Genomic DNA, 24812 nt, shown 5'->3' with positions numbered 1-24812 from the left:
GTTCTCGTGCCTGTGGACTAAGGGTTACAGGACCAGAAGGGTGAGAAGGTTTAAGAGCAAAAAAGGGATGAAAGAAAGGAGGACCGAGTGATAAGGAAAAAAAAAGAAAAATAGAGAAAGGAGAGGAGGTGGTTTAAGGGAATATTGACAAAAAGAAGAGAGGCACAGAAAGAGGGAGACAGAGCAATATAGGTGTACAGTAGGGTACTTTGATACAACCTTAAAAAAAAAACCACCTTCTGGGGGTGCCCAGTTGGGTGGTTCCCTTGAGGTCAGCAGCTCTTTGCTAACCTGATCAGACACAGTACCCCACCTCCACCAAGTAGAGATTAAAGACAAAAATGCTATAAATCAAACCAAAACAAGCAAACAGAAAACTTTATGGGATAAAATTGGCTGTAAAAACCAAATAATAGCGGTAGAAATGCTAACAAAAATGAAGTTCTAATTATTGAAATAGGCAGCAATGGGAAATTATAATTAAACTAGAAAAATTGAGAAAGAAAAAGGATCTGTATGGAAAAGGTTGAACTTAAAAAACAAAACAACAATCCACAACATCCAAATAAACACAAAAAACAACCAAACCAAAAAAAAAAAAAACAAAAAACACAACCAAAAACAAAGCAGTATGTATATGTTATTGAATATTGTCTGGGCAACATGTGGTCTTCTGGGGTATGAGATGTTAATCACAGTTCTGATACGACTGGAGGCTGCTAGTTTCTCAAACCCCAGCAGGTAGACACCCTAAATCTCTCTTCAGCCCACTTAAAAGGCACTTTGAACTTGTTCACTTACTGAGCAGAAGCTTTCTCAGGGAAGTGCTTGTCGCTGGAATCACTGCTGAAGTGGCTATCCACTTACCGTGTGTCTCCCTCTGCCCCCGAGGTTTAGGGCTGCAAGGCGGCTCAGACCCTGCCCTTAGGCTACTTGGTCGCTGGGTTACCAGCTCCCACCCAATTCCAGCTCTGCGACCCTGAGGGCGGAGCTTGCCGGGGCAGATCGCTCACAATGTCTGCCTGTGACCCAGAGCCAAACACTATTAGCTCCGTCTGGCTCAGCAGCTCAGACTGGGGCCCTAGACAACGGCCAAAGTTCTCCGCACTCCCGCTCAGGCTCTCCCCAAGGCAGTTCAGCTGAGTGCCAAGTCCAAAGACACCAAAACAGTTCACAGGTACAGCCTTTCTGGTTTGCAGTCTCGCTGCTACTGAACTTACAGTTGCGGGCGGGTTTAGACAGATTGAACACATGCGACCACTTGCCGGTTTTCCACTGTTTTAGTCCTCCTCTTGGGGTCCAGAAGTCTCTCGCTGACTCCCTGTATCCTCTCAGGGGTGATGATAGGCAGATCCCACCAGCCAGAGATGCCTGGAGTCCTATATCCCCAGACTCACGGTGCCCAGATGCAAGGAAGCTGTTACTCGGCTGCCATCTTGCTCCGCCCACCCAGCTATTGCACTTCTATGAGGTCAGCTGCTTCTGGATAGTAGTTATACAATGTGAGCAGTGGATCCCATGTTCAGAGGACCATTTCTTCACCTCCTTTGATGTGAAGTGGGCCTTCCTGCTTGGATTCTGTATAAAGTAAGATTCCATGCCTGATGATCAAGCATTATATAAGCTTCTAGATAGTGGTGCTGCCTGACACACAGTGGGCAGGAAAGGACAAACCATACCCCAAAGATAGCCTGTGAGGATGGACTACTGACCTTTCCAGAAGGGAAGTGTCTAATATGGTAAACTTGGCACCAAGTATCTGGTTTGTCATCTAAAAGAATGGAGCTTGTTGGGACTTACATTTGTTTCTGTAGTTGACAGATTAGGTATTCAGAGGCAGTAATAGCTTGGTCATTCTTGGTAAGTGGCAGGCCATGTTTTTGATCCCATGTGTGGCCTCCTTATCTGTCACCATGGCCTCCATTCATGTGCTTACTGTGTCACTTTCAGGTCAGCTAATATCAGCTGGCTGAGTCACTTGTCTACTTGGTTGTTCAGTGCCTGTTTCATGGGGATGATTTCTGGTGGGCATTTTTGAAGATACAAAAATCTTTACACTTTGTGCTCAAACCTATTTGCCTTCTATGTTCCCCTATCCTAGTACTTCTTATTTCCAGTCTTCCAATTCTATTCCATGTCCCTGATGGGTGAGTCAGACCTTTGGCTGCAGTCCAGGAATTGTGAATGATCAGATCCGCTGTTCAGAGCTGTTTACTTGGAAGATTTTCCTTCTCTACTGTTTTTCAGGGTTGCCCCTAGATGTGGCTCTAATGCAGCCACCATCCATTTTCAGCTTATATCCATGTATGGAGTAGACCTATATGCCTGGGATTTTTCCCTTTCCTCCAGCTGGTCACATGGGGTCCTCCGTATGGTCTTGGATGTGAATTGTAGAAGGGTATGGTGCAACTGTGTCGGTGGACTGAGAGTCAGGCAGCTTACTCAAGTCCTGCCCTGCTGGAGCCTGATCCTAGATGTACCATTTTCATCTTCTGATAGGCTGACTGATGCTTGGCCTATCTAACTTTATTACTGCTGACTTTATGACAGAATTCAGCTCATAATGGAAGTTTTGGACACATTCACCAGGTGCTCCAAGATGAAGCATTTTGTATCTACCAGGGTTCAATTACATGTCAAAAAGCCTATAATATTCTATTGCAGATGGCATGGCTTTGCTCCAGAATCCCAGCAGGCTGAGTTGTGATTCTCCCACTGCTGCTTGTCATACATTCATACCCTGCATTTCCTTCTTATCATTATAATGTCTGACACCATAGAGTCTGCTGGATCATGTGGCTCAAGTGTCAAAGCCTCTTGGCCTGCAGTCTGGGTCTGCTGTAAAGCCCTTTCTTGCCCCAGGGGCCACTTTAAACTGGCAGCTTTCAGCATCACCCAGTAAAATAGCTGGAGCAGTATTCCTAGGTGTGAAAAGAGTTGCCTCCAGAACCCAAGGAAGCCTACAAGGTACTGTGCTTCCTTTGTCATGGTAGAAGATGCAAAATGCAACATTTCCCCTTTATTCTGGACTCCTAAAAACTTCTGTCAAGTGTAATAGTTCCTAAATATTTGTAGGGTTTATCTCTCACCCTCTGACCACATCCTCCAGTAACTAAGACACTTCTTGCTTGTCCTGCCTAAGCAGTATGATGTCATCAAGGTAATAGATACGATGTTTTATGAGGTGTCTAGGCAGTCTAAATCTCTTTGGACTGTATTATGACAGAGGGGAAAAAAGTTAACATAGTTCTGGGGCAAAAATATGAATAAATATTGTCATCTCACATAAATGTGAACCATTTTCAATCTTTTTTTCAATCAGAATTGAGAAGAATGCGCTTGCCAAGTCAGTGGCTACATATTATAAACCCAAGGGCTTATTAAAATGCTTTAGCAATGATACCATGTCTTGTGCAGCAGCTGGGATCAAGGCTACTAATTGAATGAGTTTGTGGTAGTCTATGGTCTTTGCTCAGGATCTATCTGTTTTCTGCAGAGGTCAGACTAGTGAATGAAACTGATGTATGACGGAGACCACAACCCCTGTATCTTTCAGGTGTCAAATGGTGGCTCTACTCTCTGATGTCATCCCTCAACATGGGATACAATACTTTTAAATTTACTATCTAAATTTAAAGTGGAAGTATTACTTACTGGCTGGTGGAAGGATCCTTTGTCTTCTTTCATGCACTGTTAGAATCTTGTGATATGAGCATCAGTTAGTCTTACATACATGTTACTGTTATTTTTAGAAGTCTGGTTATGATCCAAGGAAAGAAATTTGGATGGTAGACCCTTTTGCACAGAAAACCAGAGGTCTTAAAAAGTCCCTGCCTCCCACCCATGACTACCGCAAAGAGGATATTACCTTCACTCTGCCTTTCAACATTCTGTGTCTTCTGTACTGAAAATTCTGAAAGGATCCAGAAAAGAGATGTGCCCAACCAATTTCAAGACTTTAATGTTTTGTTACCTCTGTAGACTTTACCTCCACCCTGACCATACCAAGAACTTCCAATGGCTTCTCTATGTATTGCTTAAAGTTCACTTAATCCAGAGGTTGATGTGCCTGACTATTAATCCAGAGGGTAGAGTGGCTGTTACAAGCAATCTCACACACTTCACCTTTTTCCCAGACTTTTCAGACAATATGTGCTTATCCAGGGTGCCATTCACTAGGAACCCCACCAGAGTATAGTCATCACAGTCATTGATCCTATTAGTAGCGTCATAGCCCAGTTCTACTTGCCCCTCATTCAACTGATTCTCCATTTTTAGTTCAGAGCCAGTCAGCACTTGAACTCGAAACACTACAGCAGATATGTTTAAAACCACAGTCAGATGGCTTCCAACCCTGGCCTCCTTGATATAAAAGAAATTCTTATCTGAGTTATAGGCATTCATGAGAACAGAGCCATTGGTAACATTCAGGTTAGTGTAAATGGTGGCAGTAGGGTTACTGGGAAAGCCAATGTTGTTTTCCACAAATCCCTTATCTTTGAGGCTATTGAATTTGCCTTTAAAGGAAGAGTACTTGCCCATGTGCTGGAAGAGGGAGGGGAAGAACTGGATTGGTTCTTTCTGCATGAGAAGGTCACGGAAATGGGAGAGAAGATAGTCGCAGGGCATTTGTTGGTAGAAGATGAGAAGGAAATGAACAAAGCAGGGGAGGTCTCTAGTATGAAAGAGTTTTCCAGTGAAGCCCAGCTGAGAGAACTCCAGAGTCACCCAAGATCTCCACTCCCAGGCAGACAATATAGAAGCAATCTGGGTGACGAATCCTGGGGTACATTTCACATCATCTTCCATCATCAGGAAATAATCAGATTGGTTGGTAGCAAAGTTCATGAGGAAGGCATAATCCATGTTCTGCTTGGAGCGAAAGACGACATAGGCAGAGGTGTCTTTAAAGTGTTTCTTGAGTCCTTTCAAGGGAAGGTAGCTTTTAAGAGGAGTATTGATCACTACTAGCTGTCTGGCCTGGACATATGATTTAAAGAGAGTTGCGATGTTAGAGGTCATTCGACCACACCACTTGGGGTCAGGATCTGCCAGGTGCACCAGAACAGTGAAGTGCTTTTGCTCTGATGGGGAAGAAGCAAAGAAGAGAGATTGCAGGGTATCCAAAAGGTAGCTCTCTTTGCGGCGCCTCACTGAGGAAATCCCTATGGTCAGCAGTTCTAGGATTGGGGAAAAAAGAGGACCTATGTCAACTGAGAGAACTGAGGAAAGCAATTGTTATGGATGAATTATGATAGCCTCTTAGGCCCTTCCGTATTCCAACTTCATGTGTTCCCATGGTTATTTTACATTTTCTGCTCCCAGGACCAAGTATGGGATCATATATTAGGAGTTACTGTCTTGTCACAAAATGAGTTTCTTTTTCTTTTTTGAGACAGAGTCTCAATTTGTCACCCTTGGTAGAGTGCCCTAGCGTCATAGCTCACAGCAACCTTAAACTCTTGGGCTCCAGAAGTTCTCTTATCTCAGCCTCCTGAATAGCTGGGACTATAGGAGCCCACCACAATGCCTGGCTATTTTTAAAAATGGGGTCTCACTCTAGCTTAGGCTGGTCTCGAACCTATGAGCTCAGGAGATCCACCTGCCCTGCTTCACAGAGTGCTAGGATTACAGGCATGAGACACTGCACCCAGCCGAGTTTTTTTTTTTTTTTTAATATCACATTTGAAGACTATTGTCAGAGAATGGATAAAGATGGCGAACTAGACATTTACATCTATGTCCCTTCCCATCCAAAATACTACTGAAAAAGAAAAAAAGTTTTCCCTGAGAGAACCACAATATTTGAAGAATTCTTGGAAGACAGAGAGAATACGGAACATCATTGGTAGAGAAATTAAGTAGAGGAATCTGTAGTCCAAAAGACAAGAGAAAACAAATGAATGGGTGCATCTTTGTACAAAAAAACCTCAGAAAACTTCTAAGTTCAGAGGCACCAAATGTAAAGAAAAGGAACAGGCCATGGGATGGTCATCTGGATAATTAATTATAGAGCCATGTCCAGAACCACCGACCCAGTGACCACCAGTGGGATAGTGGTGGCAACAACCATCCTCAGACTAAAGTCCTAAGGATTTTTTTTTTTTGGTCTAAATAACGTGGGTGTTCTGTCAGGAGAGAACATATTGTGTGAGTTCTAGGGCTGGAGAAAGTATCAGAACTGAAGCCAAGGACTTCAGGCAACAGAGGTGGGAAAGGAGATAACACAGCTAACTATGGCATTTGTCTGTAGGATAAAGCTCTATGTTCGGCTCCCCGAAGTAAAGTTCAGAAATGAACAGACTGAAAGAGGGTGTCAAAAACAGATAAATGGTGACATGTCTCAGATGACTCAGGACTCTATAAGAAGAGATGGGGGTATACTTTGCCCAGAAGATCAGCTACCATATCCCTCACTGATCCCATGTGTCACTCCTCTCTATACAATAATAGTTGTATCAAAAAGGCTCAGGATTCAACTTTAAGAGGCTACTTGCCAAAGATGGGACAAGGTAAGCATCAACAAGAATAAAATTTCAACGGTTGAAAAACATAAAATTCATGAGTTCATAAGAATGCAAAGAAAACCTTTCATAATTACAACGGAGTTTTACAGAGAGGCAAACAGGGATGGCTATTTAGAGCAAAGAAGTTCACTATTCATTCTAGATCCTCAAATATAAATCTGAAACAGGAATCACCAATATAACAGAAGAGAATTCCTAAAATAGAAGCTAACAGAGGAAACGATGAATTGAAGAATGTCCAATATGTTAAATCAATACTCACATTGGAGGGGAAGTCACATTCTTTGGCAAAAGAACAGGCTGATATGAATCACAAGAATTGGTAGTAAATACAGATGTAGAAACTTGATCAAGTTCAGGTTAGAGTTTTGGGCAATAATACTTCATGGGTGCTGGTGATATGTTTTTCCATCTGAAGGCACACAATGGCAGGTTGTTTCTGTTTTTATTATGTAAGCAGCCTTTGATGTTTGATTCCTAGATCTGTTATACTTTAAGAGTTGCAATACGGTGATATTATAAGTCAAAACCTTCTAGGGGTGGGGGAAAGAAAGAGCAGAGAGAGGGAAGGAGGGAGGGGGGTGGGATCTTGGTGTGTGACATAACTTTTGGGGGCAAGACACAGTTGTAAGAGGGACTTTATCTAACAAATGCAATCAGTGTCACCTGGTTTCTTGTACCCTCAATGAATCCCCGACAATAAAAATAAAAAAAAAGTCAAGCATTTCTTCTTTATATGTTATCTGGAATGTCCTATAAAGAGAAAATTTCCCTCTTTACTCTTTGGTTACCCAGGGGTATAGTTCATGTAGAAAAGCAGGATAAATGCTTGTTTCCCTTTATCAGATTTTAAAATAATGAATTGGATCCCTAGCAACATTCAATATTCTTTTAATATTTAATTTTCATCCATATAAACTTTACTAAATAGATACGCAATATGCAGAATGGTGCCAAGTTATTTCTTTTCCATACTGGTATCCACTTGCTCTAACAGGATGCTTTCTGGGTTGCCCTATTTTGTCCATTTCTCAAACGTTGCCATTTGGTTTGCTGCTCTTTCTGGAATTTCTTTCTTTCTTTTTTTTTTTTTTTTGTGGTTTTTGGCCGGGGCTGGATTTGAACCCACCACCTCCGGCATATGGGACCAGAGCCCCACTCCTTGAGCCACAGGCGCCGCCCCATCTCTTTCCGGAATTTCTATTGCCACCTCCTTGAGATTTTAATTTTCAGGCCTGTTAATTCTATTGTCTATTGAGGATCTCCATTTGTCTGTCCCTTGGGCACCAGAACTCAACACATTTCTTCAGAACTTCCTCCTCCATTCCCATTTAGGCAGTACAGTAGAACCAACATAGTTGACCATCTCCCTACATCGACCACATCCTTCAGTTGATCTAATTTTCACAGACCAAAGGTACAACATGTATATATCAGTACAGAAGGCTTAGCTCCTTATGTTGACCACCCCGTCTGGTATGTTGACCAGTTACAGTTCCTTGGGGCGAGGTCAACTTACAGAGGTTCTACTGTATATGATACCATTTTCCCAGCTTCCCAGGACAGGAGAGGAATTATTCAGTACTTTTACCTCTAATTTCCCTTATATAAAAGGTCATGAGGTTTTTTTTTTCCTTTTTTTAATTGTTAAATTATAGCTGTGTACATTAGTGCAATCAAGAGGTACAATGTGCTGGTTTCATATACAATGTGAAATATTCTCATCAAACTGTTCAACGTAGCCTTCATGGCATTTTCTTAGTTATTGTATGTAGACATTTGTATTCTGCCTTTAGTAAGTTTTGCCTGTACCCACTGTAAGATGCACCGTAGGTGTGGCCCCATCCATTACCCTTCCTCCACCTTAACCTCCCCCCTCCCTTCCCCTTCCTTGGCCCTTTCCTCATAATCTTGTGCTATAGTTGGGTTATAGCCTTCATGTGAAAGCTATAATTTAGCTTCACAGTAGGGCTGAGTACATTGGATACTTTTTCTTCCATTCCTGAGATACTTTGCTAAGAAGAATATGTTCCAGCTCCATCCATGTAAACATGAAAGAGGTAAAGTCTCCTTCTTTCTTTAAGGCTGCATAATATTCCATGGTGTACATGTACCACAGTTTGCTAGTCCATTTGTGGGTCGATGGGCACTTGGGCTTTTTCCATGACTTAGCAATTATGAATTGGGCTGCAATAAACATTCTGGTACAGATGTCTTTGTTATATTGTGATTTTTGGTCTTCTGGGTATAAACCTAGTAAAGGAATTATAGGATCAAATGGCAGGTCTATTTTTAGGTCTCTAAGTATTCTCCAAACATCCTTCCAGAAGGAATGTATTAGTGTGCATTCCCACCAGCAGTGTAGAAGTGTGCCCTTATCTCCACATCCACACCAACATCTCCGGTTTTGGGATTTTGTTATGTGGGTTGCTCTTACTGGGGTTAGGTGATATCTCGAAGTAGTTTTGATTTGCATTTCTCTGATGATTAAAGATGATGAGCTTTTTTTCATGTGTTTGTAGATCGTGCGTCTGTCTTCTTTAGAGAAGTTTCTCTTCAAGTCCCTTGCCCACCCTGAGATGAGGTCACATGTTCTTTTCTTGCTAATACATTTGAGGTCTCTGTGGATTCTGGTTATTAGACCTTTATTGGAGGTATAACCTGCAAATTATTTTCTCCCATTCTGAGGGCTGTCTATACTTGCTTTACTTACTATGTTCTTGGCTGTACAGAAGCTTTTTAGTTCGATCAGGTCCCACTAATGTATTTTTGATACTGCTTCAATTGCCTGGGGAGTCCTCCTCATAAAATATTCACCCAAGCCGATTCCTTCAAGAGTTTTCCCTGCACTTTCTTGAAGTATTTTTATAGTTTCATGTCTTAAGTTTAAATCTTTTATCCAGTGAGAGTCTATCTTAGTTAATGGTGAAAGGTGTGGGTCTAGTTTCAATCTTCTACAGGTTGCCAGCCAGTTTACCCAGCACCATTTGTTAAATAGGGAATCTTTTCCCCACTGAATGTTTTTAATTGGCTTGTCAAAGATCAAATAACGGTAAGTAGCTGGATTCATCTTTTGGTTCTCTATTCTATTCCAGACATCTACTTCTCTGTTTTTGTGCCAATACCATGCTGTTTTGATCATTATCGATTTATAGTACAGTCTCAGGTCTGGTAGTGTGATTCCTCCTGCTGTGTTTTTATTGCTGAGTTTTGGCTATTCGAGGTTTTTTTCTGATTCCATATAAAACGAAGTATTATTTTTTCAAGATCTTTAAAATATGACAATGGAGCTTTAATAGGAATTGCATTAAAATTATATATTGCTTTGGGTAGTATAGACATTTTAACAACGTTGATTCTTCCCAGCCATGAGCATGGTATGTTTTTCCATTTGTTAACATCTTCAGCTATTACTTTTCTTAAAGTTTCATAGTTCTCTTTGTAGAGATTTTTCACGTCCTTCGGTAGGCATACTCCCAAATATTTCATCTTCTTTGGCACTACTGTGAAAGGAATAGAGTCCTTGTCTGTTTTTTTGGCTTGGTTATTGTTGGTATATATAAAGGCTACAGATTTATGAGTGTTGATTTTGTAGCCTGAGACATTGCTGTATTCCTTGATCACTTCTAAAAGTTTTGTAGTAGAATCCCTAGTGTTTTCCAGATATACGATCATATCATCTGTGAAGAGTGAAAGTTTGATCTCTTCTGACCCTATGTGGATACCCTTGATCGCCTTTTCTTCCCTAATTGCAATGGCTAAAACTTCCATCACAATGTTAAAGAGCAATGGAGACAATGGGCAACCTTGCCTGGTTCCTGATCTAAGTGAAAATGATTTAATTTAACTCTATTCAATATGATATTGGCTGTGGGTTTGCTGTGGGTTTGCTTTGCTATTAGTTTAAGAAATGTCCCTTCTATACCAATTTTCTTAAGTGTTCTGATCATGAGGGAATGCTGGATAGTATCGAAAGCTTTTTCTGCATCAATTGAAAGAGTCATATGGTCCTTATTTTTAAGTTTGTTTATGTGCTGAATTACATTTATAGATTTACGTATATTGAACCAGCCTTGAGACCCTGGGATAAATCCCACTTGGTCATGGTGTATAATTTTTTTGATGTGTTGTTGGATTCTGTTTGTTAGGATATTATCAAGTATTTTAGCATCAATATTCATTAGTGATATTGGTCAATAATTTTCTTTTCTTGTTGGGTCTTTCCCTGGTTTGGGGATCAAGGTGATGTTTGCTTCATAGAATGTGTTGGGTAATATTCCTTCTTTTTCTATATTTGCAAGAGGTTGAGTAGTATAGGTACTAGTTTTTTCTTTAAAAGTTTGGTAGAATTCTGACATAAAGCCATCTGGTCCTGAGCTTTTCTTTTTTTTTTTTTATTTTTATTTTTTATTGTTGGGGATTCATTGAGGGTACAATAAGCCAGTTACACTGATTGCAATTGTTAGGTAAAGTCCCTCTTGCAATCATGTCTTGTCCCCATAAAATGTGACACACACTAAGGCCCCACCCTCCTCCCTCCATCCCTCTTTCTGCTTCCCCCCCCATAACCTTAATTGTCATTAATTGTCCTCATATCAAGATTGAGTACATAGGATTCGTGCTTCTCCATTTTTGTGATGCTTTACTAAGAGAGCTTTTCTTTTTAGGGAGATTTTGTATAGTTGATGCTATTTCAGAACTTGATATAGGCCTGTTCAACATTTCCACTTCGTTCTGGCTAAGTCTTGGTAGGTGGCGTACTTCCAGATATTGGTTGATTTTTTTGAGAATTTCATATTTCTGAGAGTAGAGTTTCTTGTAGTTTTCGTTAAGGATTTTTTGAATTTCTGAGGGGTCTGTTGTTATTTCATCATTACCATTTCTGATTGATGAAATTAGAGATTTTAGTCTTTTTTTCCTGGTTAGGTTGGCCAAAGGTTTATTTATTTTATTGATCTTTTCAAAAAACCAACTTTTGGATTTATTAATCTGTTGTATAATTCTTTTGTTTTCAATTTCATTTAATTCTGGTCTGATTTTGGTTATTTCTTTTCTTCTGCTGGGTTTGGGGTTGGAGTGTTCTTCCTTCTCCAGTTGCTTGAGATGGCCCATTAAGTTATTAACTTCCTCTTTTTCCATTTTCATGAGGAAGGCTTGCAGTGCTATAAATTTACCTCTTAAGACTGCCTTTGCAGTATCCCAGAGGTTCTGATAATTTGTGTCTTGATTGTTGTTTTATTCCAAAAATTTGGTGATTTCCTTCTTAATCTTGTCTGTAACCCATCTATCCTTCAGCACAAGGTTGTTTAGCTTCCATGTTCTTGTATGGGTATGCATGCTCCTGTTGTTATTGAGTTCAACTTTCATTCCGTGATGGTCTGAGAAGATGTAAGGAATAATTTCTATTTTTTTAAATTTGCTGAGGTTAGATTTGTGGACTAGGATGTGGTTGATTTTGGAGTATGTTCCGTGGGCTGATGAGAAGAATGTGTACTCAGTTTTGTTGGGATGAAATGTTCTGTAGATGTCTGTTAAGTCCAGATGTTGAATGGTTAAGTTTAAATAAAAAATTTCTTTGCTTCACTTCTTTTTGGAGGATCTATCCAGCACTGCTAAAGGGGTGTTAAAATCTCCAACTACTATGGAACTGGAGGAAATCAAGTTGCTCATGTCTGTTAGAATTTCTCTTATAAATTGAGGTGCGTTGTGGTTGGGTGCATAAATATTAATAATTGAAATCTCATCATATTGAGTATTACCTTTAACAAATATGAAGTGGCCATCCTTATCCTTCCTTATTTCAGTTGGTTTAAAGCCTATTGCATCTGCAAATAAGATTGCAATGCCTGCTTTTTTCTGCTTTCCATTTGCCTGGAGTATAGATGACCATCCCTTCACCTTGAGTCTATATTTGTCTTTTAATGTAAGATGCAATTCTTGTATGCAGCAGATATCTGGCTTGAGTTTTTGTAACCAGTCAACCTGTGCCTCTTTAGAGGACAATTTAAACCATTCACATTAATTGAGAATATTGATAAGCCTTTCGAGATTCCGGTGGACATTTTTAATCCTTTTGCGACTGTGGAAGTTGGAATTCGATCAAAATTTTCTGGGTGGGTTTACTTTTGTGGTGGGGGATTATGCTGGTCTTTATGAAGGATAGGTCTGAGAATATCCTGGAGAGCTGGTTTAGTAATGGCAAATGTCTTCAACATGTGAATGTCATTGAAGTATTTAATTTCTCCGTCATAAATGAAACTCAGTTTAGCTGGTTACAGGATCCTGGGTTGAAAGTTATTTTGTTTTAGGACATTAAAGGTCAATGACCATCCTCTTCTAGCTTGAAAGGTTTCAGCAGAGAGATTTGCAGTTATTCTAATATTCTTGCCTTTGTAGGTGATGGTTTTCTTTTGTCTGGCTGCTTTCAGAATTTTCTCCTTCATATTAACTTTAGTGAAATTGATTATGATGTGTCTGGGGGATGTCTTATTTGGGTTGAGTCATGCTGGAGTTCTGAAACTGTGTGCTATCTGAATTTCAGAATCTCTTGGTATGTCTGTAAAGTTCTCCTTCATAATCTCATGGAGAAGAGACTCTGTGCCTTGTGAAGCCACTTTGTCGCTTTTGGGGATCCCTAAAAGATGAATATTAGTTTTCTTCTAATTATCCCAGAGCTCTCTGAGAGAGTGATCTGTTTTTTGCCTCCATTTCTCTTCCTCTTTGAGGGTTTGGGAGCGTTTGAAAGCTTTGTCTTCAATGTCAGAAATCTTTTCTTCTGCTTGCTCCATTCTGTTACTGAGGGATTCTACTGTGTTTCTCAGATCTTTGAGGGCTGCAACTTCTTGTCTCAATGTGTAGAATGACATTGTCTTTGGTCATTTGGTCTTTGAATTCGTTGAATTCTTGAAATATCTTTTGGGTTACTGCTTGGAATTCTAATTCGATCTTATTTGCTATCCAGATTCTGAATTCGATTTCTGACATCTCAGCTATTTGTTTGTGCATGGGACCTTGTGCTGTGTCTCCCCCATTGATCCTTGGGGGAGTTGATCTACTCTGATTATTCATATTGCCAGAGTTTTTCTGTTGATTTTGCCTGATGATTGTTTTTCGCCATTGCCTCTGGCCATCCTCAGAGTTGGGGAGGTGTCTCTCCAAGATTAGACCCCAGTGGGATCACTCTATTGTTGCTGGATCTTTGTAGGGAGTGACCCTGTGTGGTTCCTCTGGGGCTGCCCCAGCCAGGGATTTCTGGTTGTGGAAGCAGCTCTGGAGTGTGACACACCTGGATCCAGCAACAGGGTGGGAGGTGGTGTGCACGGTTCTGGGAGTGCCTGGCACCCAGTGACTTTGGCAAAGAGAGCCCAAGGCTCCAGCAGTCTCTGGCCAAGAGAAGGGCTCTGCGCAGAGGCAGGGAGGGCTCCAGAAGGCACGTGGCTACCAGAGTCCCTGGCCAGACCAGTGGGCCGGTGTGGAGGCCAGGAGGGTACAGCAGGGAGGACGCAGGGTTGCGCAGCTCCCGCAGTTCCTGGTCAGGGCATGCGGAGGCCCGGCGGGCGCAGATCGCGTTTCGGGGGTCTTGGCGCAGCTCTTAGGGAGGTCCAGGTGGTGCCAAGCTCAGGAGTTTGAGGTTGCTATGAGCTGTGACTCCACGGCACTCTACCCAGGGCAAAAGCCCGAGGGTCTAGTATGCCAAAACCGGTCTCAGTCTGCCCCTTAGGGTTAAGGCTGTAAGGCAGCTCAGTCCCCGCTTTTAGGCTGCTCAGTGAGGTTACTAGCTCCTGCTGGATCCTTGCTCTGTGACCCTGAGGGCGGAGCTTGCCAGGGCAGTTCTCTCACAATGGCTCCCTGCAGCCCACAGCTGAACACTATTAGCTCCATCCAGCTCAGTGGCTCAGTCTGGGGCCCCAGACAATGCCCAAAGTTCTCCGCACTCCTGCTCAAGCTCTCCCCAAGGCAGTTCAACTGAGTGCCATGTCCAAAAACCCCAAAACAGTTCACAGGTAAAGCTTCTCTGGTTTGTAGTCTCACCGCTGCTTGTACTCACAGCTGTCGGCGGGATTAGGTCGATTGAACACACGCAACCACTTGCCAGTTTCCACTGTTTTTGTCCTCCTCTTGGGGTCCAGAAGTCCCTTGCTGACTCCCTGTATCCTCAAAGGGATGATCATAGGCAGATCCCACCAGCCAGAGATGCCTGGAGTCTTATCTCCCCAGACTCACCATGCCTAGTTGCAGGGAAGCTATTACTCGGCCGCCATCTTGCTCCACCTCCCCTAGCATTCTTAAATGGTTACAAAATATGTCAGGTTTTCTCTTTTGTTTGTATCTTCTGAACTCATGGATTTTATGTTTTTCAACCATTCAAGTTTTATTCTCATTGATGCTTATGTTGTTCCATCTTCGGCAAGTAGCCTCTTGAAGTTGAATCCTGAGCCTTTTTGATATAACTTTAGTCACTTTTAAAAAGCTTTCTTGCTATCTGGTATGATATTTCCTGTCTTGGACCTGTAATCACTCATTTTTATGAGAATCTCTGATCTTTTTTAGTGAAAAATGGCATTTAGAGTTTATCATCTAAATACCAGAGGTGCTCATTGCTAGTGTAAAATTTCTAGGCCCTAATGGACAGAGCTAAAATATGTAAATGAAAAAAAGACAAAAAGCATCATGAGTACATACTGATATTTCAAAATACATTCAGTGAAACGTGTATTTAAACTTAAAGGAAAAAGCAGTTTCTCTTCATTGAGAATTCTTTTTTTTTTTTTTTTTTGAGACAGAGCCTCAAGCTGTTGCCCTGGGTGGAGTGCCATGGCATCACAGCTCACAGCAACCTCCAACTCCTGGGCTTAAGTGATTCTCTTGTCTCAGCTTCCCAAGGAGCTGGGACTATAGGCGCCTGCCACAATGCCTGGCTATTTTTTGGTAGTAGTTTTGTCATTGTTGTTTGGCGGGCCCAGGCTGGATTCGAACCCGCCAGCTGTGGTGTATGCGGCTGGTGCATTAGCTGCTTGAGCTACATGCGCCAACCTAAGAAACAGAATTTTGAATAACACAACAAAATTCTTTGTGTGTATTCATGAACAGGTGTGCACGTTGCTCATTAGAACATCCTCAAATGTTAAAAAAAATAGACTATCTAGTAGGACATGAAGGCAATTGTGATTTTAGTTGTCCTGAAGATAGCAATTATATAGGTCATATTCTTTGATTAAAATGCAATAAAACTAAAACTAATCATGAAAGTCTAACTAAAAGTAGCCCTTTGGAAGCAAAAAAAAATTACTGTTCTAAACATCTCTTGGATTAAGAAGAAATCAAAATGAAAAATACCAGCTACCTAGAAATATATGGGAGTGAGAACATTGTAGACAAGACCTCTGGGATGTGGTTAATGTGGGACTTAAAGGAGAAGTAATCTCTTTCCATGTAGTTACTAGAAAACAATACAGAAAATAAAGAAATGAGAAAACAATCAAAGGAACTAAAGCAAAAATAAAAGTAAGGAAAGCAGAGTGTGAAATTAAGAAGACAAAAGCAAAATGTAATTAAACACAACAAATTAAAAAAAGTGTAGAAGCTCAACAAAAGGCGGTTGTTAGAAAATATTAATCAATGAAACCTGGCTCTGAGCATGTAGCATAGTGGTTACAGTGCCAGCCACATACACACAGGCTGGTAGGTTCCAACCCGGCCTGAGCCAGCTAAACAATAATGACAACTGCAACAAAAAATAGCCAGGCATTGTGGCAGACGCCTGTAGTCCCAGCTACTTGGGAGGCTGAGGCAAGAGAATCACTTAAGCCCAAGAGTTTGAGGTTGCTGTGAGCTATGATGTCATTGCACTCAATTGAGGGTGACATAGTGAGACTCAGTTTCCAAAAATAAATAAATAAATAAATAAATAGATAAAAATAAATTAACAATAAATAAATAAAACTAAGCCTATTGTTAAAAAGGGAGAAAATACAAATAATATTAGGAATGAAAATGCATCATAGCTATAGGAATGAAGATTTTAGAAATACTGTAAGTACAAACTAATCATTAGAAAAATAGAAACATTTATGAATTGGCATGTTACAAAATACGAAACATAAATGACCAATAGACACATGAAAATGGACAGGTGCTCAACCATATTGGTAATCAGAGTCCAGAAAATTAGAGCTAAGGAATTACAAAAGTTGAAAAATCCGATGATCCTAACAGGCGGCAAGGATGTAGACGATAGGAGTATAACCAAGCCATTTAAAAAGTCTTCAGTATGTGGGGCAGGAGAATGAAAGGGTGATTGATTGATGGGACAGGAATACAGAGTAGAGCTTCAGTTATCTTGGTATAATTTTATTTCTTAAGTTGAGTGTTTATAGAATTTTTAAAACCTTTTGGTATGTCTTAAATATTGCATACAACATTTAAAAATTATGAGTACCAATGACATATCTACGACATGTTTGAAAACATAACAAAAATGGGTGATGTTTTAAGAAAATGTAAGTTATCAAAATTGTTGGAAGAAGAGGTAAATACCTGAATAAATTAAAGGATAATTAAGTGAACTTCAAAGAAAGTCAAAGATTTTCCATCCCATCAAAACGAAACAAAAGCCAAACTAAGATGTTTTCAAGGTAAAAATCAAATATTTGAAAAATAAATAATTACAGCATTATTTAAATACATTTAAGTGACTTGAAAAAGTATACAAAGCTTTTCTTTTTCTTATTATTATTTTTATTAAATCATATATTTTGTACGCTGATGCATTTATGGGGTTCAGGGTACTGCTTCAATATACAATTTTACAATGTAAAATGCTTACATTGAACTAAGTAACACATCCATCACAATTATACTCAATTCTTTTTTTTTTTTTTTTTTTTTTTGTAGAGACAGGGTCTCACTTTATGGCCCTCAGTAGAGTGCCATGGCCTCACACAGCTCACAGCAACCTCCAACTCCTGGGCTTAAGCGATTCTCTTGCCTCAGCCTCCCGAGCAGCTGGGACTACAGGCGCCCGCCACAACGCCCGGCTATATACTCAATTCTTAATAGTTTTGAAATGTACCATTGCATCATGCACATTAGGTGAGGTCCCCCCAAATACCCTCCCTCCTCCTATATCCCCCCTTCCCTCCCCTCCTTTTCCTCTTCCCTTCTACTTTCTGGACTATAGTTATGTTTTGCCATTCATATGAGTGTGTAGGTGATTATGTATTGATTTCATAGTTGTATTGAGTACATTGCATACTTTTTTCTCCATTCTTGAGATACTTTACTAAGAAGAATATGTTTCAGCTCCATCCCAGGTAAACAAAAGATGTGAAATCTCCATCTTTTTATGCATAGTATTCCATGGTGTACATATACCACAATTGTTAGTGCATTCATGGGTCGATGGGCAGAGGTGTAGAAGCATTCCCTTCCCTCCGCATCCATGCCAATATCTGTGATTTTGGGATTTTGTGATGCGAGCTAATCTTACTGGAGTTAGATGATATCTCAGAGTGGTTTTGATTTGCATTTCTCTGATGATTAAGGATGCCGAGCATTTTTTCATGTGTTTGTAGGCCATGCACCTGTCTTCATCAGAGAAGTTTCTGTTCAAGTCTCTTGCCCACATAGAAATGGGATTATTTATTCCTTTCTTATTGATTAGCTTGAGTTCTCTGTAGATTCTAGTTATCAGACCCTTGTTGGAAGCATAACCTGTAAAAATCTTCTCACATTCTGAAGATTGTCTGTTTGCTTTACTTACTGTGCTCTTGGCTTTGCAAAAGCTTTTTAGTTTAATCAGATCCCAGTAATGCATTTTTGGTGTTGCTTCAATTGTCTGGATTGCAAATTTATTTTATTATTTAATTTTGAGACCGAGTCTCACTCTGCAGCCCTGGGTAGAGTGCCATGGTGTCAACTACAACCAAAAAATAGCCAGGCATTGTGGTGGCACCTGTAGTCCCAGCTACTTGGGAGGCTGAGGCAAGAGAATTGCGTAAGCCCAGGAGTTGAAGGTTGTTGTGAGCTGTGATGCCATGGCATTCTACCCAGGGTGATGGCTGGAGGCTCTGTCTCAAAATGAGGGATTGCTGAAACTTAAGGCTTCATTCACTTGGGTTGATTGCCATATAGCTGTGTTTATTCGCAAATCCTTATTAAATCACGCCATCTATAGACGTGTTGCAAAATCTTATTTTTCAAGGCTATACTCCACCCAGTTTAGAAATAAGCAGGTGTTTATCTATTATAACAATGATATACTTGTATAATCAGTTTAAAGAGGTTTTAATTTTGATATATACCCTTGCTCTGTGTTGAACTTTTTAAAATTTGTTTGAACTTCTTTTTTTTTTTTTTTGTAGAGACAGAGTTTCACTTTATTGCCCTCTGTAGAGTGTCGTGGCATCACACAGCTCACAGCAACCTCCAACTCCTGGGCTTAGGCGATTCTCCTGCCTCAGCCTCCCGAGTAGCTGGGACCACAGGCGCCCGCCACAGCACCCGGCTATTTTTTTGTTGCAGTTTGGTCGGGGCTGGGTTTGAACCCGCCACCCTCAGCATATGGGGCTGGCGCCCAGCTCACTGAGCCACAGGCGCCGCCCCCTGTTTGAACTTCTTTTGAAAATAATTTAATTAATGATCTTTAACAGTTTTCATGGCACACCTAATATCCTCTCACCGCATACTGGTTGAAAATCACTGCCATGAAGATACTTTGTGGATGGGATTAAAGTCCATAATCAGTTTCTTTTAAGTAAGGTAGATTATTCTAGATAATCTGGGAGGGCCCGATGCAATCAGGCAAAAGACCTTCAAAAGCACAACTGAGGCTTCTCTGAAGAAGAAGAAATTCCACTCGCGAATAGCAGCTTCCATTCTGGCCCTAGAATTCCAATTTACCTTTCTTGATAGCCTACCTTTGGACTTTGGACTTGCCTTAACAACTTCCACAATTACGTAAACCAATTCCTTGCAATAAATCTCTTGGTATATCTCCTACTCGTTCTATTTCTTTGGTTAAACTTTGACTGCTATATCCGCTTCAAGCTAAACTCTACGTACTTTATAAAAAGTTCGGCAAGATTTCCATTGTTTGAGGCTGCAGTTTTCCTACTGTATTCTCTCCAAAGAGGTTAAGATAAAAATGCTTTTAATGTATTATAAACCTAAAATATAGCAGAGAACTTTGTTTATTCCTTGACACATATAAATTAAAAACTATAGGAAACATTATAACTAATGATGAAATGTTATGGAAGCATTCTCACTGAAGTGAGGAGTAAGACAGAGATGCTTGCTTTTACTAATAATGGTCAATGAAATCATCTAAGAATGAGAGAGAAAATGGAAAAGAGACAAAATGTCACTATTTGCAAATAACATGAAGATGTACTCAAATTAGTCAAGAGAATCTGCTGCTGATCTATGTGAACCGATAAAAGAGTTCACTAAGATAATATTTATAAGATCAACACACACATAGCATTAGGATTCCTTCAAACTTACAATGCCTGGTTGTCAGATGTAGTGGAAAATAAAGCCACACAATAAATATACGGAGGAATACAGCTAGCCAGAAATCTGAAAGAACCTTGAAAGAAAACAAGGCTTTCGTGAAGCTGAATTCATGCAGAGACATAATAGATTTTTGGATGATATGATCAGTATTATAAAGATATCAACTAACTGCAAGTTCATCTATACATTTAATGTAATTCCAATAGAGAGTATCTATTCATGGAGTTTAATAAGCTAATTAAAAAATTCCCCTAGGAAAAAAATAGACTAGACAAAAATTTGAAAGAGTATAGTAATAACTGGGGGAGGGAAGCTTAATCTAAAAGCATATACAATAAAGCAATAGAAGCTTGAATCATAAGGAATGGTACAAGGTACATTTTAAAAAGTCAATGAAACAAAATGGTTTCCAGAAACAAACGTGTGTATGTGTCTATGTGGGAACTTCTATGACAAGGGGAGCATTTCTTATCAGTTTTTGTGTATGTATGGTGGAAAGACGGAGTATTTAATGAATGGAAGTGAGATCATAGGTTATTCAATTTTAAATACAGTTAATTATCTAGGTCACACGTTATTTAAAAATAAATTTCATCTATGTAAAATGTTTATACCTGAAAAAGCAAAACCATAGACTATTAGAGGAACATGCAGTGAAAGTTTTCCAGAAATAATCTTGTAATAGGGAAATTTTTCCCCTTAAACAAGACATAGAACCCAGAAGCCATAAAAATCCTGTGCAGATTCAATTATATGAGATTTTAAAACATATGACAAAATACTCATGAACAAAAAATAAGCAGCAGACAACATATTTAACAAATAATAAATGTTTATAATTCAAAAGATTTCGTATAATTCAACCAAAAAAGTAATCACTCTAATAGAATATGACCAAAGGATATGAGTAGGAAGTTCACAGAATAAAAATGACCTTTAAATATATATATAGGTTTGGCACCCATAGCTCAGTAGTTAGGGTGCCGGCCACTTGCATCGGGGCTGGTAGGTTCAAACCTGGCCTGGGCGTCCTAAACGATAATGACAACTACAACAAAAAAAATAGCGGGGCATTATGGTGGGCACCCATAGTCCCAACTACTTGGGAGGCTGAGGCAAGAGAATCATTTAAGCCCAGTGTTTGAGGTTGCTGTGAGCTGTGATACCACAGCACTCTACCGACGGCAACATAGCGAGACCCTGTCTCAAAAAAAAAAAAAATAGTAACGTATCACAAGAATGGGGGAAAAAAGTATCCATTGTACTCAATACTAATATGAAACCAATGTATAAACAACTACAGACCCACAGGAAAGAAAAGCACAAGTATAGCCTAGCAAGGGGGAGGAGAGAGGACAGAGAGAATTGGAGGGATCTCATCTAATGTGCACAATGTGAGGGTGTTCAGCACGCCTCCTGGGTGAAGGTCTCAACTGCAACTTGAACCTTATATTAGAATTGAACACAGGGCAGCGCCTGTGGCTCAAGGAATAGGGCGCCGGTCCCATATGCCGGAGGTGGAGGGTTCAAACACAGCCCCAGCCAAAAACCACAAAAAAAAAAATAGGATTGAACACAATGTAACCTAAACATTTGTACCCTCATATCCATCTGAAAAAAAAAAAAAAAAAGACATGAGGGGCAAAAAGAAACTTTAGCTTTCCCCTTTACACAGTCATACTTTTACAACATATTCAATGGAAATCTTTATCATATGGAGTGCATAAAGAGCATTATAACCAATTTTGCTGGTTTTATGCAAACTTTTTATAGTCCTGGCTTTGCTCTCCAGAATCATCTCTTTTTTTATTGTTTTATTTTTTTGCAGTTTTTGGCCGGGGCTGGGTTTGAACTCACCACCTCCAGTATATGGGGCTGGCTCCCTACTCCTTTGAGCCACAGGAGATGCCCAAATCATCTCTCTCTCTTTTCTTAGAGACAGAGTCTCACATTATTGCTCTTGGTAGAGTGCCATGGCATCACAGCTCACAGCAACCTCCAACTCCTGGGCTTAGGTGATTCTTTTTTCTCAGCCTCCTGAATAGCTGGGACTACAGGTGCCCGCCACAATGCCTGGCTATTTTTTTGTTGCAGTTTGGCCGGGGCCAGGTTTGAACCTGCCACCCTTGGTATATGGGGCCAGCGCCCTACCCACTGAGCCACAGGTGGCGCTCACCAGAATCATCTCTTGTACTGCAGATCAACTAAACTATACTTCTCAGGCTTTAATGTGCACACCAGTCACCTGAGGATTGGGTTAATATGAAAATTCTGATTCTGTGGATCTAGGGTAGGCCTAGGGATTTGCATTTCTAACAAGCTCCTAGATGTTGCTGATCTCTGTCCATGACCACACCTTGAGTGGCAAGGCATTAGATGATCTCTAGACATCCAGGGAATCCAAGTACACCATTCACTCAAGACTCTGTGTTGCACCTCTCAACTCTTTCCTCGTTAGTCAGTTTCTCTTCCCATAGTTTCCTTCTGTATTTTTCCATCATCTCCCTAGTTTCATCAGAAGATGGAATGGGACATTAATGAACTCAGCAATACTATTCATTGTGGTCTACACAGGCCTGATTCTTCATGTCTGCATTCCTGCCTTCTTCCCCAGGTATCTGTTCCCTTTCCTTTCCACCCGACTTCCCTCTCTACTCTGGGCTGACCTGGATGATCTACATCCTGGGTGGATACTCACTTCTTTCCACAGGAAGGGCTCCAATCAAGATACGGGAGTTCACAGTTTTGAGTGGTTCTGAATTTCTTTGCATATCTTTGAAGGCTTTCAGGTGGTTTGTTCTATGAGTGCTGGTCTGAATCCGGGCTCTCTGCCAAGCTACCATCTTCTTTTCCTTCTGACAAAAGGGCAAGTTTCAGTTCTATGATTCCTTCCCTTTGAAAATAATAGCTGGATCTTATCTCTAAAAAAAAGAGTTGGATCCCCCTTTCCATAATGTAACAAAATTGTCTCCAGGGTAGAGGGGAGGTTGCTCAAGCTCAATTCAAGTTTCTTCCTTATCTTCTGAAAAAGTTCTACTCTACGGGTTTTTATATAGATTATAGATCCTGGGGTAAAGGGAGTTGGGATTTCTCTACCCCGAGTAATATTCAGGGAACGAGATGATGTCAGTCTATGCCATTCTTCACTCATACTTACTGCTATGGGTCACCTAATCTCATGACGGGTGTGGCACCTGTTAGATGTGAAAGATACTGAAGGCCAGGAAATACCCTCCCCGTGCCCTGATCTAAAGTCTTTCCCACTGGTGGTGTTCTACCCTACCAAATTCATTCACCACCAGTCTCTTTTCTTTGCTTTTTCTGGACTCTGCTGGAATTTTCTCTACTCCTTAGAATTTGTCTTGACTTGGAGAAATGACTCAACTGCTCTGAGGTTCAGGATCCTAATACATAAAATGGAGGAAAATGTATAACTTTGAACACCACGGAAATTTTCTAAAATGGAAAACATAAAACAAGAAGATTTCTTTCTTTCTTTCTTTCTTTCTTTTTTTTTGAGACAGAGTCTTATTTTGTCACCCTCGGTAGAGTGACATGGTGTCATAGTTCACAGCAACTTCAAACTCTTGGGTTCAAGTGATTCTCTTGCCTCAGCCTCCCAAGCAGTTGGAACTACAGGCACCTGGCTATTTTTTTTTTTTTTTTTTTTCAGTTTCTGGCTGGGGCTGGGTTTGAACCCGCCACCTCCGGCGTATGGGGCCGGCGCCCTACTCCTTTGAGTACAGGTACTGCCCACCTGGCTTTTTTTTTTTTTTTTTTAGAGATAAGGTCTTGCTCTGGCTCAGGATGGTCTCGAACTCATAAACTCAGGCAATCCACCTGCCTCAGCCTCCCAGAGTGCTAGGATTACAGGCATGAGCCGCCATGCCCAGCCCAAGAAGAAAAATTTCTACCTCATCAGTTGCTATAAGGAAGGGCCACCTGTGCTGAGGCATTAAATAAGCATTCTTTCCAGTCTGAATCCTCTTTCTTTCAGAATGCTACCATCCCTTATTGTCTTCATCATAGGAAAATGATATGTTCATGCCTCAAGCTTTCCTATCTTTCTTTTTCCTTGTATGTCCATAGTATTTGCGACATTTTCACCCAAATAGACACTTAGATAATACCTTCTTTCTTTCAGTCCAGGGGTTTTAAGTTTGCCCCAACCCAAATTTCTGATACTCACCAAAGATAGGAAACTTGCAGTATCAAAGGGGTTTTCATCAATAAAATAGAAGATTGGGAGAACCACCACTGTTGCAATAATGGCAAGTCTCCACAGAAAATCGTTCATGGTGCTGGGTTTAGGAAGTTGTAGAGCTGTCTCCCAATCTGCAATCCTTGGATGTACACTCAGATGTCTTCAGTGTATACACTATGGAGAAAAGTTTTCGTCTGATGGTAACACATGTGTTAAAAAACTTTTCTAATTACAAAAAAATTAAATTCCTCTCTTGCCAGTATAACTTGCAATGGAAAGATATTACTTTAAATAAGTATAGTTTCCAAATTTAGAAATTCTGAACTTTGGGCCAGGAATAGGGGCTCACACCTGTAATCCTAGCACTCTGAGAGCTGAGGTAGGTGATTGCTTGAGTTCAGGAGTTTGAGACCAGCCTGAGCTAAAAAAAAAAAAATTGAACTTTGGATTCTTAGTGGTATTTTTAAGGGTCCATAACAAATTTTTTTCCTCAAAAGAGAACTATATATTAATATTTCTCATGCTTGAGCAATATAAAAGTATACGCAAAGTGCTTTTACCCT

The 24812-nt window shown here is 40.4% G+C and overlaps 1 protein-coding gene across 1 annotated transcript; it reads right to left on the bottom strand.

Annotated features, from left to right (window-relative positions):
• Positions 1–4044: 4044 nt before the first annotated feature.
• LOC128596923 (alpha-1,3-mannosyl-glycoprotein 4-beta-N-acetylglucosaminyltransferase C-like) lies at positions 4045–24342 on the bottom strand. The gene is made up of 3 exons (XM_053606774.1): positions 24235–24342; positions 22744–22900; positions 4045–5180 (listed from the first exon to the last, which is right to left on the bottom strand). The coding sequence occupies exons 1-3, from the start codon at positions 24340–24342 to the stop codon at positions 4045–4047; spliced, it is 1401 nt and encodes a 466-aa protein (XP_053462749.1).
• Between the last annotated feature and the right edge of the window lie 470 nt (positions 24343–24812).

Source organism: Nycticebus coucang, chromosome 10 (genome assembly GCF_027406575.1).
Source record: "Nycticebus coucang isolate mNycCou1 chromosome 10, mNycCou1.pri, whole genome shotgun sequence".
Lineage (NCBI taxonomy): Eukaryota > Metazoa > Chordata > Mammalia > Primates > Lorisidae > Nycticebus > Nycticebus coucang.
This window is presented reverse-complemented; position numbering and strand designations above follow the sequence as displayed.